The sequence below is a fragment of the Chiloscyllium plagiosum genome, unplaced genomic scaffold (assembly GCF_037043375.1).
Source record: "Chiloscyllium plagiosum isolate Xiang-an unplaced genomic scaffold, Cpla_swu_hap1 HiC_scaffold_15, whole genome shotgun sequence".
Taxonomy (NCBI): Eukaryota; Metazoa; Chordata; class Chondrichthyes; order Orectolobiformes; family Hemiscylliidae; genus Chiloscyllium; species Chiloscyllium plagiosum.
The window spans coordinates 70,806,098-70,822,815 of NW_028270153.1; the positions used below are offsets into that span (position 1 = coordinate 70,806,098).

Genomic DNA, 16,718 nt, shown 5'->3' on the forward strand with positions numbered 1-16,718 from the left:
TACTATAGCAGTAAGAAAGCCTCTTAACTGAGCTAGATCTTTTTATAGGTGATGGGGAGAACACTCCTTCCTTGAACCTGCTCTTGCCAAAGCTGTCCCAAGTAAACTAAAGGCTTACTCATTGCATGATCAGAAGTTGCATCGTCTTTATTTATGACCATTACTCAGATATCTACGCAGAGAGCAGGATACTTGTACTTACCTTTGACCAGTCATAACTTGATGAATATGCAAAAATGTTTCCATTATTATTGAAGCAGCAGGCAGCTATTTGCTGGTCAAGCTGTTCTGAGGTTTTCAGCTTAGTGCGAGCATCTTTGTCCCAAAAACTGAACCTGCCGTCAGATCCTACAGTGGCCAGGGTGCCATGGAGAGGATGGAATGCAATTCCATTCACCTGGGAGAAGTGGAAATGGAGAAGCTTTTTAAATGACATGTTGGAGAAGTGGGCAGCACATTTTTTAATAAATCATTGCTCAAAGCTCAGCACTCAGATTTCATTCTTGAATGTGAACAGCTTCTACAATAAACTAAAGGCGAATGTGGATCTTAAGCCAGTACTTTGCAGCAATGTTAATCAAAATGTTAGGCATATGCATCTAATTTTTATTTACTAAATCAGAAATGAAAAGTAATAGACACAATCACTGTACAAACACAAACTGGGACATGTCCGGTATTGCCCTTCTGTACTTCAATCTTGTTTGTAAAATGTAAGACAAAAGACAGAATTTTTATCATTATAATGCTATAAGCTCTTGGTTACTGAATGTGGACAGAAATTTATTAAATAACCAGATGCGTGAAGTTTGCTTACCTGTGCTGAATGTATAAAACATTTTTGACTAAAATTTGTGCTTTGGTGGCCACAGATTTACATTGGCACATTCCTAGTGGATAACATTGTTTTTAGAACGCTAAATTGGGCCTGCAACCCTGGGTTACACTGCCGGCTCGTGTTCTCTCTGAGCAGTGACTATGGAGCAGTATGCAAACGTATATGCATCTCTTACAAACCTGTCAGTATAGTGTATGGTTAAATTGTTGAGTCAGTTACAGCATCAGATCAGCACCACCATGTCTCATGTTCTGTACACTATATTAACATACAGAAATTATTCATCCTTGGGTCTTAAACTCAACATTCCTGAAGAAGGGCTCATGCCCAAAACGTCGATTCTCCTGGTCCTTGGATGCTGCCTGACCTGCTGAGCTTTTCCAGCAACACATTTTCAGCTCTTAAACTCAACAAACAATTATTCAGTCATAAGACCCAAAAGGAAAATCCTGTAAGTAATTAACCCAAGCTCAACCAAATCTATTAAAAAAAGCAAAATATTGAGGAATCTGGAAAGTAGAAATAAAAATGTTAGTAATACTCAGCAGGTCAGACAGCATTTATGAGGAGAAAAACAGGGTTAACATTTCAGATTGATGACCTTTCATATAAGTGAGAAAATGTTAGAAATGTAACTGGCTTCCACAAGAACAGATGCAAGAAAAGTACAGGGGATTGGTGAGAGCGGAGAGGGAGGAAGCTGAAGAGATTACACGACAAAGTGATGATCATGTAAGGCAAAACAGGATGACACAGGACATAAAACAAGAAGTGGGTGTAGATGAGGTGATAATTCTAGATCATGATTCACAGCTACTGTCCTCTCAAAAAATTGGGAGCAATGGTTACCTGAAATCATTGAACCCAATGTTGAGTCTAGCAGCTTGTAACATTACTAATCAAAAGAATAAGGTACAACGTTCCTACGGCTTACACTGATCAGTAGTGGAACATGGAGATCTTCACAAAGCTAGCACTAAACTTTCGTTTGGTCTCTCAATGCAGAGGAAACTAGATTGTGAGCAACAAACAAGAATGTACCATGCTGGGAGGAATTTTTCTTTCCACCTGACGTAGCATTTGGGGCCCAGGAACAGTTGGGATGGAACAGGCTAAAGGGCAGATATTGCGATCCTATGCTTACACAGGACAGTGCTGTGGAAAGGGTAAGGCTGTTGGGTGAAGTTGAAGCGTGGACAAAAAAGTGTTACAGAGGGAAAGATTCCTTCAAAATGCCGAAAGGAGGGAAAGAGAATATGTGATTGGTGATGACAGTAAAGGCAGAGCTTACCATTTTAATTTTCTCCATCACTCTCACCTCTGTCCTTGGCCTCTTACATAGTTCCAATGAATCTGAACAGTGATTCAAGGAACAGTACATCCCCTTTCCTTTATGACCTTTACAGACTTCTAAGTTCAGTTCCAGATCCTCTCCATTGTTCCAATTTTTATCGGAGAGCCAGTGCTCGTAATGATTTGGCTATTTGAATATACACCTCCTCTGGAAATACCTTGATTCGGATTTATTTCCATACCCATTCGTTTTACATCATTATCCCATTCGTCATTTAAGCTCTCCAACCTTCTATCCTATTGCAGACCTTCCCCCTTCTTATTCCTTTGATTCTGTACTTGCTTAAAATGTGTTCCACTTCTAACTGTTTCCACATTTTGATGAACAGTCATTGACCTGAGATCTGGTGTGGAGCTACCACAAGCAATGATGCACCCGATGACCACTTTGTGCTGAAATCTGTTGTGTGAAATCAGGTTGCACATACTGGTATTTAAGTGCTTGAGTTTTTTTTTCAGGGCCAACTCCCGATCTCCTGACTTGGCTATAAATCCATAGAAAAGGATAGTAGATAATTAGGTGTGTAATTAACAATTATATTGCTAACATGGCCAGACTAAATGTCACATTTTACCATTAGCCAAATCAATTTCCTTCTACCCACAGCGCCACAGCTGATCAGGTGAATTAGTGCTCTGCAAGATAAATGTGCCTGAAAAGATGTGTTTCAATACTCACAGCATAAATATCCTGAGGCCCAGATGTATTGGTTGTTCCATTAGATCGGTGACATTTGAAAGTGAAGTTGTCTTTTGCACTATTTAAAACAAAATATTATTAAGCAGTTTGTTAGAGCATCACATTAAACAAACATAAGTGGCCAAAAACTAAGAATACTTACGGGTTGGGAGGGTTTATATAATGAATGGCCACTCGCCCCTCAATACTTCCAAGAGCAAATCCTGTTGGCTTGTTCTGTTTATCTTTGAAGATGGCAACACAGCGGTGCTGAGAAAGATGGTTTGAAAAACGTTGAGAATATGAGCTTTACAATATGAATCCAATAGTTTACATACCTACCACTAGCCACATTTATTTCATTCGTTGAGACAGGGAGGAGTGGCAGGGTCTGTTTATTGACCATTCCTCACTGTACCACCTGAACCCTGTCGTTCCTGTAGTAAAGTTACTTCTAAAGCACTATTAGACAGAGTGTTCCAAATTTTCACCTGATAATTAGATAAAATACATTTCCAAGGAAGGAAAATTAGACACTTGGGAGAAAAACGGGGGTGGGGTTGGGAATGACCGTTCTCAGGAGTCTATTTGCGCTTCTGGAGGGTCGAAGTAATGGTGTTAGTAAGGACTATTGAGGAAACCTTGGGTTGGGAACAGACGACAGTGAGAGAGATTTAGAAATAAATAATCCAATTATTTTCATGGCAATTTGGAGATTTAGCACAAATCTTTTGGCCGAATTGGCTTTTCCTGCACTGGTGGGTAATGATGACCAACCATAAAAGCTTCAAGAAAGGGAATGGAAGTATAACCAATTCCTGATCCCTTTCCAGTAAACAGTCTGCAATTTAGGAGCAGATTCCCCAGAGTCACATTCTCTGTTAAGTTTTACTATCCAAGCTCACAGATAAAGATGGCTCAGTTTAGTAAATGATTTGATAATCAAATACCATCGATGTAGGGTTGGTGTTGATTTATTCCCTAGAGATGGATTTATATTGTAATACATAAGATGCACTTACAGAAGACATCCAAGAGAGTCAGCCATGTGGCAAATACTCCAACTGAATTGCCTCTCTTTTTTTAAAAAAGGGACAAATTTTACAGGTAAAAGTTCAGGTTGACTGGAAACAGTGAACAGCTAAAAATAAACATGGGGAAATAGTAAGAAATGCATCAAGAAACCCGAAATTCCAAATAATAAAGAGGAGCAGGCACATTGGGCATATATGGACCTGCGCAGCAGTTTATATTAATCATAGGAAGGCACATTTCCTGCTGTTGGAATGGTTCCCTTTATCCTGCAGGCAGCTGCAGCTGGCAATGTACCTGATGCTTGAGAGGAGAGTCTATCCTTTTGAATTCTGAAGGCTGGTTCTCGAGCTGATAAACTATCAGGCCTCTCTCTGCAGTGGCGACCACAGCCATTGGATACAACTGTAATTTAAAAGAGAGAGTGATGGCGAAAGTAAGGAATCTTGTATGACCATTTACTTGAATAACACAACAAAGCATTCTAACAGCACCTTGGTGTAATATATTTTAATACAAGAGATCTGCAGTTAGTTACTGCATAAAAATGTATTAATCTCAAATTTCTTGAAATATTTTCATAATTTATTAACTATGAATACAAATTTTCATTGCTCCACCTCATTGTTAAAGGTGCATATTATGAGTAAAGAGCTTTGTAAAAAGAACCTTATTGTGTTAGCTTCCAAACACTACTACTTAAGAAAGAATGTCTGGAATTAACTAATTAGTTTAATTAATTCATTAATTTAATTAATTACTTAACAATTAGTCTGCAGTCAGTATGGTGCAGAAGCAAAGATATGCCCCTTCAAAGAACAAAGGAAATTATCTAAGCCTGCGCCAATCCAGATCCTCCATCTAAACCTGTCGCCTATTTTCTAAGGGTCCGTATCCCTTTGTTTCCTGCCTATTCTGACTAGGTACATCTTAAATTACTCTATTGTGCCCGCCTCTACCACGTCCATTGGCAACGCGTTCCAGCACCCACCATCCTCTGCGTAAAGAACTTTCACACATATCTCCACTAAAGCTTTCCCCTCTCACCTTGAACTTGTGACCCCTAGTAATTGAGTCCCCCACTCTGGGAAAACGCTTCTTGCTATCCACCCTGTCTAAACCGCCCATGATTTTGTAGATCTTAATCAGGTTCCCCCCTCAACCTCTGACTTTCTAATGAAAATAATCTTAATCTACTCAATCTCTCTTCATAGCTAGCACCTTCCATATCAGGCAACATCCTGGTGAACCTCCTCTACACCCTCTCCAAAGCATCCACATCTTTTTGGTAATGTGGTGACCAGAGCTGTACACAGTATTCCAAATGTGGTCGAACCAAAGTCCAATATAACTGCAACATGAGTGCTAGCTCTTGTACTCAATACCCCGACCAATGAAGGAAAGCATGCTTTCTTGACCACTCTATTGACCTTCAGGGAACAATGGACCTGAACACCCAGATCTCTCTGTACGTCAATTTTCCCCAGGACTTTTCCATTTACTGTACATTTCACTCTTGAGTTGGATCTTCCAAAATGCATCAGCTCACATTTGCCTTGATTGAACTCTATCTGCCATTTCTCTGCCCAACTCTCCAATCTATCTCTATTCTGCTGCATTTTCGGACAGTCCCCTTCATTATCTGCTACTCCACCAATCTTAGTGTCATCTGCAAACTTGCTAATCAGACCAACTATACCTTCCTCCAGATCATTTATGTATATCACAAACAACAGTGGTCCCAGCACAGATCCCTGTGGAACACCACTGGTCACAGTTCTCCATTTTGAGAAACTCCCTCCCACCACTATTCTGTCTTCTGTTGCCCAGCCAGTTCTCTATCCATCTAGCTAGTACACCCTGGACCCCATGCGACTTCACTTTCTCCATCAGCCTACCATGGGGAACCTTATCAAATGCCTTACAGAAGTCCATGTAAATGACATCTACAGCGCTTCCTTCATCAATCAACTTTGTCACTTCCTCAAAGAATTCTATTAAGTTTGCAAGACATGACCTTGCCTTCAGAAAACCATGTTGCCTATCACTGATGAGCCCATTTTCTTCCAAATGGGAATAGATCCTATCCATCAGTATCTTCTCCAGCAGCTTCCCTACCACTGGCACCAAGCTCACCGGTCTATAATTACCTGAATTATTCCTGCTACCCTTCTTAAACAAGGGGACAACATTAGGAATTTTCCAGTCTTTCCCCCCTGCCCCCCCATATAGTTTAAATTCGTGCTCCTGAACACAAAGGTAATCAGATACAATGTGCAGTTTCAGAGTTAACCAGTTGGCATATGGTAGCATTTTTGTCTCGGAGTTAGAAAATGCAAACTCTGAACTTCAGTCCAATTGAATTCTGGGGTGTCATTCAGTGGGCTGTTCAGAAGGGTTTGTTGCCCCCAGCATCACCTTACAAGGTGTGATTCCATACACACAGCCATTAAATTGGATGCTCCATTCTACCAGCTGTTATAAAGATGGGTTAGGGCTGGGGAAAGCATGTTTGAGTCATAGTCGGCAAATCAATCAACCGATGTATTTTGCACTACTTTACATGGTTCACAGGGCAAGATTATGAAGATATAACATAAACAATGGTTCACCGATAGTTTGTTCCTCTTCAGTCTATTATCCTGGGTTAAATAATTTATTATTAATTTGTAAAGTCAGGGTTAGTGAGTGGCACTCACATTTGCTTCATGGACCACCAGCGATCTCACATGGCAATTCTAACAAGAACATATATAGGCATTGTTGCAATGCAACTACTTACCACATCAGCACAGTAACATCTCTCCGGCAGCTGCAACGTCAGCATGGGATTTGGAGAACGCGTGTCCCAGAACTGAAATACAAGAGCGGCAATTAACATCCTTGCTCCACTATGCACTGTTCACTACCTAAAGACATAAGCTCAAAATCAATTTAACATTGTAGCCTGTTCCTTAAACATGTATCAGATAAATACTTTTCTAGTTTTTCCCTAGGTGTTGAGTTGGCCAATTTCAGGCAAGGTCTCATGGTTGAAGTTTCTACAACTGTCTTTAGTACCACTGCACCTGCTCCTCAGTTACTGCTAAAATTGAAAAACAGAAGAAGCCTACCTACAATACTTGCAGGCTGCTGTGTTATATAGGGACAGTAGCTGGATGGAAACAGCATTGCTTTGAAGTTCCTCCATGTCACATAACAACCCAGCTTATTGCTGTTCCTTCATTGTTGCTATGTCAAAATTCTGGAATTCCCTCATTAAGAGTGATTTCACAGCATTGATTGTAGCAACTCAAAAACACAGCTCATCACCACCTTCTCAAAGGCAACTTGGCAGTGACAGTTCCATCTCATGGATAACGTTTTGCACAAAGCCTGTGCTGCTGTATAACGGAACGAATGACACTTACAAGCTTAATATCAACACAAATACTGCGTTCATACCTTCAACGTCTTGTCCCAGCTTCCAGTCATTACACAACTGTAGTTAGGTGCTTTGATCCAGTGGACGGTTTTAATGGGAGCATCGTGCTGTGGTTCAAGTGGATATTATTACTAGTGCTGTACTACTTAGAGGACTCAAACATTTAGGATTTTTCTTTATACTATGCAGCCTATTTTTTGCCCCTTCTCTTGTGAAAAATAACAAATCACATTTTAATTCCACCAGGCTCCAAACAAAAAAGGTCATGTTTGGAAGACTGACGTTTTGTTACAGAAAACTCCAACTGTTAGAGAAGGTGCTGGTTTTCCCAGGAGTTGTATTGATGTACAGTATGAGGTCATCCAGTTCCTCAACTAGATTATGTCAACTCCATTTAACCACCTCTGATCCAAATCCTTTGACTAACAGAAATCCATCAACAAAATAAAAGCAAAATATAGCAGATGCTGCGGTAAACACAAAGAGGTGCAAAGAACTATGGATGCTGGAAATCTGAAGTAAAAACAGAAATTGCAGGAAAAACGCAGCAGGTCTGGCAGCATCGTTTACATTTCAGGTCCAGTGACCCATATGCAGACTTCTAAAGAAGAGTCACTGAACCTGAAATGTTAACTCTACTTCCTCTCCACAGATACTGCCAGACCTGAAGCACTGTAAGTATTTTGGCTGTAGCTGTGGACTAAGAAACAAGAATGAACATTTCAAGTTAAGTATCTCTTTTCTTCAGAACAATTATAATCTCAAAACTTTAAATTCACTCTTTTGGAATAATGTTCCAGAATTCTATGATCATGTGTGTGAATTAATGCTTCCTCATTTCACTCCTGAATGGTCTGGACCTCACCTTACAGATGTGCCCTTTTGTGCTAGGTTCCCCACCAAAACAGTTGTTTTATACCAATTCTATTATCATTTAAATAACATGATCATATCATCCCACAGTCTTCTAAACTCAATATGTAATTTATACTTCATAAATCATCCGAGCCCACTGGAAATTGCCAGTGGCAAATTGTGAACATCAGTCTGTGTGATGCCATTCTACAGCTACCGTTGGTCCCCAATATTGTTTGGTACTACATGTGCAAATTGACAACATGCACAGTCTACATCAAGGCTGATTACCAGTTTAGTAGTCAATCATGCTTGCGGACTTTTATGATTTTGAAAGGAATACAACAAAATCTACAATCTAAAAGTGACAAAAGGGCCCATTTCATTCGTCTTTTGTCCAGAGTTTCCACTCAGAAGTACCATCGTTCCTACTTACTTGTGCAATCTGTATTGCCTGGTTGCTGTTGAGATCCCACATCTTTGCAGTTTTATCACATGATGCTGTGATCACTTTGCTCCCATCCTTTAAGGATACAAAGATATATTACTGCACAAAGTTAAATGCAGTCTCACACAGTCAATGTGAACACTCCATACACACTGTATGACATGAAAGCATATCATGGTGCAATTTTAATAAACCCTCCTAATCATTGTACATATTAACCTCCATTAAAGCTATTTTGGTACATTTTATTCTTGTGTATCATGTTCAAAAGCTCCTTCTGTGACAAGTTAGCGCTATTTCTTAAGGCTTGCTGGCCAATGAGAGTGCGATCATCTTCACTGCTGTTCAGTCAAAATCCTGAAATTCCACACTAATACTGAGGTGTACTTTAGCTTTATATACTGTAGCTCCCACCTTCTCTTTTCACAGGGGCCCACCTTCTCTTTTCACAGGGGCGACATGTGGAGAACAAATGTCAGCCTGCCTTTTAAAGATAGCAGTGCCAGTAGGTAAGGTCATGAAAAGAGTTAGCAGAACGCTGCCTGAGAAGTCTTTCGGCCCATCACATCATGCTGGTCAAAAACAACCACCTGACTATTCTAAGTTAATTTTGCAGACCTAGCCCATAGCATTGTATGCCTTGGCATTGCAAGTGCACACTGACATACTGCTTCAATGTTGAGGATCTCTGCCTCCACCACTCTTACAAGCAGATTACCACCACCATCTGGGTGAAAACCTTCTTCCTCATTTGAGAAACCAAAGTAACAAAAAGAACCAGGGAGAGAATGTAGCCCATTCCAGTGTGAAGTACCATTCAAGTCCTGTTTGAATAACTACAATTTCCGAATATCAATTCATACCGCAATTCTTTTACCGGATTCTGTATTCCTTGCCCTAAGAATCTAGAAAGATGAGTATATCAAATTTCCTACTTTCATGACTGGATATTTTGATAAAAACAGAACAGAACAAAATGTATTTGCAACACTAAATATTTAATCGACCTACATCACTCCAACAGACATCCAACACTGGACCTGTATGCATCTGCTGGGCCTTTGGAACGGTCTGTCCACTGTCCTGAATCTCCCAGCAACGTACCTTCAAAAATAAAAATAAAAGTTTCTACAACACCGCACAATTCGAAAAGTAGTAATAATGAACTAACAATTCGACTAACAGTATCATTCACACAGACAGAAAACCAAAACAATTCAGAAATTTAGATGAAAGAACGCAAGTGCACAAGTGAGCAACTAATGACTGAAAATCTCTCTGAGCACAATGTGAGGGAAGTGAAGATGAAAACATTTGTTGCAACAAGCATGGCCAATGAACTAACATAAACCCTTACCCACCATGTCAAATGGACACCATGGACCTACACCAAGTAACCTGCCCAACATAGAAAACCAGAGCAGAAGTAGGCCATTTAGACTTCTGAGCCTACTCTGCAATCTGATATGATCTTGGCTGATCCTCTACCATAATATTACCGCTTTCTCCCCTTGCCTTCAAAGTCTTTCTTGAATATATTCAGTGACTTGTCTCCAAGTCTTCTGTGGTATAAAATTCCACAGGTTCACTATGCTTTGAGTGAAGAAATCTTTATAGATCTCAGTCCTAAATGGTTTACCTAGTGTCCCGAGACTGTGTCCCCGGTCATAGACTCCCCCACCAGGGGAAACATCCTCCCTATATCTAGTATGTCCAGTCTTGTTGGAATGTTACAAATTTCAATCAGATCCCCTGTCATGATTCTGAACTTGAGTAAATACAGACCGAATTGAACCAATCTCTCCTCATATGACAGCCCTGGTATTCCCGGTAGCAGCCAAATGAAACTTTGCTGCACTCCCTCCATGGTAAGTATATCTTTTCGTAGGTAGGGCGAACAAAACTGTACCCAATATTCCAGGTGCGGTCTCACCAAGGCCCTGCAAGACTTTCTACTTCCAAACTCAAATCCTCTTACAATGAACGCCTGTACAGAGGAACCTCGATTATCCAAACGAGATGGGTGGGCACTATTTTGTTCGGATAATTGATCATTCGGATAATCAACTATACCTTAAACAAGGGAAGCCACATTGATCTAATGCTGTACTCTACTGGAGAATTTATTTAAATCTTTAATTTTAATGAGTATGCTATTTAAACAAACTAATCTTTGCATTCTGCAAATTACAGGTGAAACCGAGAAGGACTTAACATCACATAAATATTGTATACTAAATCCCACCATTAAACAAGGTCCCCAACTGCTTCTATGATCGCAAGAGCATTTGTCAGTTTCTGTGAACTTCTGTGACAGAACCACCTCGCACACGTTTACTTTCTTGGTCAAATTTTCTTTTCATTCACGGCCCGGTAAAGTGACAGGATTACTGTAAAACATTTACTTTTGCAAAGGGCTGTGTAACTAAACTTTACCTAAAAATATCTAGTCACTGTTGCTTGAGCTGCTTGTGTTTCTTTGTTTTTGCCAGCGTTTTCACACGTTCTTCAGTACAGGTAAAACGAATTCACTTACCTCTTTGAGGTTATGTTTCATGTTTTTGCGGGACCTTGAGATCTCCTTTGGATAATCCGAAATTCAGGTAATTGATATTCCGATAATCAAGATTCCTCTGTACAACATTTACCCTTCTAACTGCCCATTACTTTCATTGACCAGTGTACAAGGACACCCAGATCCGTTCGTACATGCACATTTCCCAATATGCCATCCTATAAATAATACTATTCCTTTCTGTTTTCCATACTAAAGTGTGTAACTTCACATTTAGCCACACTGTACTGCACCTGCACACTCGATTTGTCTAAATCACCCTAAACGCTCCTTGCATCCTCCTCACAATCCCATCCAGTTTTGTGCTGTCAGCAAGCTTGGAAATGTTGCATTTGGTTCCCACATCCAGGCCATTTACATATACTGTGAATAGCTGGTGTCCAAGTATTGATACTTGGGGTACACCACTAGTCATTGCTTGCCATGTGGGGGAGAAAAAAACATTTATTCTCACTGGTTCCTGTTTGTCAACCGATTTTCAACTAACCTGTTATGTAGGACCTTATCAAAAGCTTTCTGAAAACCCAAATACACCATACCCACTGGTTCTCCCTTAACTATTCTATGAGTTACATCCTCCAAAATAAAATCCAGTAGATTTGTTAGGCATGATATGCCTTTCATTACCCATGCTGGTTTTGTTTAAGAGTTCTCTTATCACGTTTTTTTATAGTAGACTTTATCATTTTCCTCAGGACTGATGTTAGGCTAACTGGTTTCCTATTCTGTCTTTTTAAAAAGTGGGTTATATTTGCCACTTTCTAATCTGTAGCAACTGCTCAACAGTATGGAGTTTGGGAGATGGTCATCAATTCATCCAATATTTCCAGGGGTACTTCCTTCAGTATTCTGGGAAGTAGATTATCAAGCCCTGACGATATGTCAGCCTTTAACCTCATTAATATCCCAAGTACTGTTTCTTATTAATTATAACTCCCTTCAATTTCATCCCCTTAGTGGACTCTTGGCTCCTTAATATTTCTGGTAGGTTATGTGTGCCATCTTTTGTGAAGACAGCACCAAAAGTACATTTTCAGTTCTTCTACTGTTTCTTTGTTTCCCATTATAAATGCCTTGGATTCTGACTATAAGGGACCTACATTTGTCTTTATTAATCTTGTTCTCTTCACATATTTATAGACACTGTTATGATATGTTTTAAGGCTCCCTACAATTTTACCTTTGTATTCTATTTTCTCCCTCTTGGTCAAACTTTTTGTTCTCTTTTGCTAAATTCTAAAATGCTTCTGATCCTCAGCTTTGCTGCATTTTCAGGCAATTTTATAAGTCTTCTCTCTGAATCTAACACTACCCATTATTTGCCTTATAACCCACTTTTCCTATATTATTTTTGCGCCAGACAGGAATGAACAATTATTATAATCATGCACAAATTCTTTAAATATTAGACATTGTCCACTATCAACCCTTTCGCTAAGATCCTCTAATCTATCCTGTCAATTTGTGCGTCATACTCTAGTGTTTCCCTTTATTCAGATTCAGGACCCGAGTATGACATTCAACTATCACAGTCTTCACCTGACTGAAGTCGTCTAGAAGAATATCTTGTCTAAGATAACTTGTTTTCTGGTTGGTTCCTCAACTATGTTGGTATTATAAAAACCCATCAAGTACAAATGCTGGGAAATCCTCCTCCACAATATCATTCTAATTTGGTTTGTCCAAAATGTACGAAAATAAAAATCTTCCACGGTTACAGTTGTACCTTTATTGCATGCATAACTGATGTCTTGTTTAATGCCTCCATCTTCACTACTATTTGGGGCCCAAGAGATCACCCCTAATGTGTGTACCTTGCTGTTTCATATCTCCACCCAATCAGATTCCCAATCATTTCTTTTGTCACTATTGCATTGCTTTTAGTCCTTTAGTAGCATCACCACCCCACCACCCCTCCTTTCTTGCCTGTCCTTCCTAAATAATTAATACCCCGGAATGTCTGGATGTTTAATTTTCCTCCTTCTCCACCCTGCAGCAATGTCTCTGTAATCACCATTATATAGAGTCATAGCGACCTCAGCACGTAAACAGACCCTTTGGTCCAACCCGTTTATGCCGACCAGATATCCTAAATTAATCTAGCCCCACTTTCCAGCATTTGGACCACATCCCTCTAAACCCTTGCTATTCATGTATCCTTTTAAAATGTTGTAATTGTACCAGCCTCCCTTGCTTCTTCTGGCAGATCATTCCATGCACGCACCACCCTTTGCATGACAAAGCTGCCCCTTAGGTCCCTTTTAAATCCTTGCCTTCTCACCCTAACCCTATTCCCTCTAGTTTTGCACTCCCCCAACCTAGGGAACAGACCTTGTCTATTTACTCTATCCATGCCCCTCATGATTTTATAAACTTCTAGAAGGTCTCCCCTCAGCCTCCAATGTTCCAGGGAAGATAGCCCCAGGCTATTCAGCCTCTCCCTTTGGCTCAAACATTTCAACCCTGGCAACATCCTTGTAAAACTTTTCTGAACCCTTTCAATTTTCACAACATCGTTCCTTTAGGAAGTAGACCAGAATTGCACACAACATTCCAAAAGTGGCCTAAACAATGTCCTGTACAGCCACAACATGACCTCCCAACACCTATGCTGAACACTCCTACCAAAATACTAAAGCATACTTCACTTTCTTCACTCAGGTAAGTGAAGACTAAAGCTTTCTTCACTTACCTGAGACTCCACTTTCAAGGAGCTATGAACCTGCACTCCAAGGTCTCTTTCTTCAGCAACACACCGCAGTTCCTTAACATTAAATGTGTAAGTCCTGCCCTGATTTGCCTTTCCAAAAAGCAGCACCTCATATTTATCTAAATTAAACTCCATCTGCCACTCCTCGGCCCATTGGCCAATCTGATCAAGATCCCATTGTACTCGGAGGTAACCCTCTTCGTTGTCCACTACACCTCCAATTTTGATGTCATAGAAACATAGAAAATACAGCTCAGTACAGGCCCTTTGGCCCTCGATGTTGCGCCGATCCAAGCCCACCTAACCTACACTAGCCCACTATCCTCCATATGCCTATCCAATGCCCGTTTAAATGCCCATAAAGAGGGAGAGTCCACCACTGCTACTGGCAGGGCATTCCATGAACTCACGACTCGCTGAGTAAAGAATCTACTCCTAACATCTGTCCTATACCTACCACCCCTTAATTTAAAGCTATGCCCCCTCGTAATAGCTGACTCCATACGTGGAAAAAGGTTCTCATGGTCAACCCTATCTAAACCCCTAATCATCTTGTACACCTCTATCAAGTCACCCCTAAACCTTCTTTTCTCCAATGAAAACAACCCCAAGTGCCTCAGCCTTTCCTCATACGATCTTCCTACCATACCAGGCAACATTCTGGTAAACCTCCTCTGCACCCGTTCCAGTGCCTCCACATCCTTCCTATAGTATGGCGACCAAAACTGCACACAATACTCCAGATGCGGCTGCACCAGAGTCTTATACAACTGCAACATGTCCTCAGGGCTCCGGAACTCAATTCCTCTACCAATAAAAGCCAGTACGCCATATGCCTTCTTCACCGCACTATTTACCTGGGTGGCAACTTTCAGAGATCTGTGTACATGGACACCAAGATCCCTCTGCTCATCCACACTACCAAGTATCCGACCATTAGCCCAGTACCCCGTCTTTTTGTTACTCTTACCAAAGTGAATCACCTCACACTTACATACATTGAACTCCATTTGCCACCTTAACTCATCTGCAAATTTACTAATTGTACCTCCTATGTTCACGTCAAAATTATTTATATAAAATGACAAAAAGTAGCAAACCAAGCACCAATCCTTGTGGCATTCCACTGGTCACAGGCCTCCAGTCTGAAAAGCAACCCTCCACCACCACCCTCTGTTTTTTTACTTTTGAGCCAGTTCTGCATCCAAATGGCTAGTTCTCCCTGTATTCCATGAGATCTAACCTTGCTAATCAGTCTCCCATGGGGAACCTTGTCGAACACCTTACTGAAGTCCATATAGATCACATCAACCGCTCTGCCCTCATCAATCCTCTGTTATTTCTTCAAAAAACTCAATCAAATTACTGAGACATGATTTCCCATGCACAAAGCCTTGTTGACTATCCCTCATCAGTCCTTGCCTTTCCAAATAAGTGTAAATCCTGCCCCTCAGGATTCCTTCCCACCACCAACTTGCCCACCACCATCAGGCTCACCGGTCTATAGTTCCCTGGCTTTTCCTTACCACCTTTCTTAAATAGTGGCACCACATTAGCCTTCCGACACCTCAACTATGACCATCTATGATCCAAATATCTCAGCAAGAGGCTTTCCTAGATTCCCACAGAGTTCTAGGGTACACCTGATCAGGTACTGGGGATTCATCCATCTTTATGTGTTTTAAAACATAAAACACCTCCTCCTCTGTAATATGGACATTTTTCAAGATGTCACCAACTATTTCCCCCACATTCTGTACCTTCCATGTTCTTCTCCACATTAAACTCTGATGCAAAATACTTGTTTAGTATCTCCACCATCTCCTGTGGTTCCACACATAGGCCGACTTGCTGATCTTTGTGGGGTCCTGTTCTCTCTCTAGTTACCCTTTTGACCTTAATGTATTTATAAAATCGCTTTGGACGCTCCTTAACTCTATTTGCCAAAGCTATGTCATGTCCCTTTTTGCCCTCCTGATTTCAACTGCTTCTGCCTTTATACTCTTCTAAGGATTCACTTGATCTCTGCTGATGTATGTTTCCTTCTTTTTCTTGACCAAATCCTCAATTCCTCTAGTCATGCTACCAGCCTTGCCTTTCACCCTAACAGGAACATATAGTCTCTACACTGCCGAATACCATCAAAATTGGCCTTCCTCCAATTCAGTACTTTAACTTTTAGATCCTGTCTATCCCTTTTCCATCACTATTGTAAAACTAATACAATTTGTTCACTGGCCCCAAAGTGCTCCCCCACCGACACCTCTGTCACTTGCCCTGTCTTATTTCCCAAGAGTAGGTCTAATTTTGCACCTTCTCAAGTAGAGACACACACGTACTGAATCAGACACTTTTCTTGTACAGATTTAACAAATTCCTCTCCATCTAAACCCTTAACACAATGGCAGTCCCACTCTATGTTTGGAAAGTTAAAATCTCCTAACATTACCACCTTATTTTTCTTACAGATGACCACCAGCTTCTTACAAATTTGTTTTTCAATTTGCTGCTGACTATTAGGGGGTTTATAATACAATCCAATAAGGCTATCACCCTTTCTTATTTCTCAGCTCCACCCAAATAACTTCCTTGATGTAGTCCCAGGAATATCCTCCCTCAGTACAGCAGTAATGCTATCCCTAATCAAAAATGCCACTCGCCCTCCTCTCTTGACCCCCTTTCTAACCTTCCTATAGCATTTTTATCCTGGAACATTAAGCTCTCAGTCCTGTCCATCCCAGAGTCACATTTCTGTAATTGCTATGATACCCCAGTCCCATGTTCCTAACCATGCCTGGAGTTCA

General features: G+C 40.6%; 1 protein-coding gene and 1 long non-coding RNA gene across 2 annotated transcripts in view; one reads left to right on the top strand and one right to left on the bottom strand.

The window, feature by feature from the left end:
• Positions 1-16,718, top strand: part of LOC148147682 (uncharacterized) — a 59,232-nt gene that overhangs the window by 16,685 nt on the left and 25,829 nt on the right. The window lies entirely within an intron of this gene.
• The window catches only part of rae1 (ribonucleic acid export 1), a 41,735-nt gene that overhangs the window by 11,617 nt on the left and 13,400 nt on the right, over positions 1-16,718 (bottom strand). Inside the window, exons 4-11 of the mRNA XM_087995020.1 lie at positions 9,641-9,733; positions 8,618-8,704; positions 7,347-7,433; positions 6,685-6,756; positions 4,200-4,307; positions 3,034-3,140; positions 2,871-2,949; positions 203-397 (exon numbers count right to left, since the gene is read on the bottom strand). Coding sequence (XP_087851146.1) covers positions 203-397; positions 2,871-2,949; positions 3,034-3,140; positions 4,200-4,307; positions 6,685-6,756; positions 7,347-7,433; positions 8,618-8,704; positions 9,641-9,733 — 828 coding nt within the window. The remainder of the gene's footprint in view (positions 1-202; positions 398-2,870; positions 2,950-3,033; positions 3,141-4,199; positions 4,308-6,684; positions 6,757-7,346; positions 7,434-8,617; positions 8,705-9,640; positions 9,734-16,718) is intronic.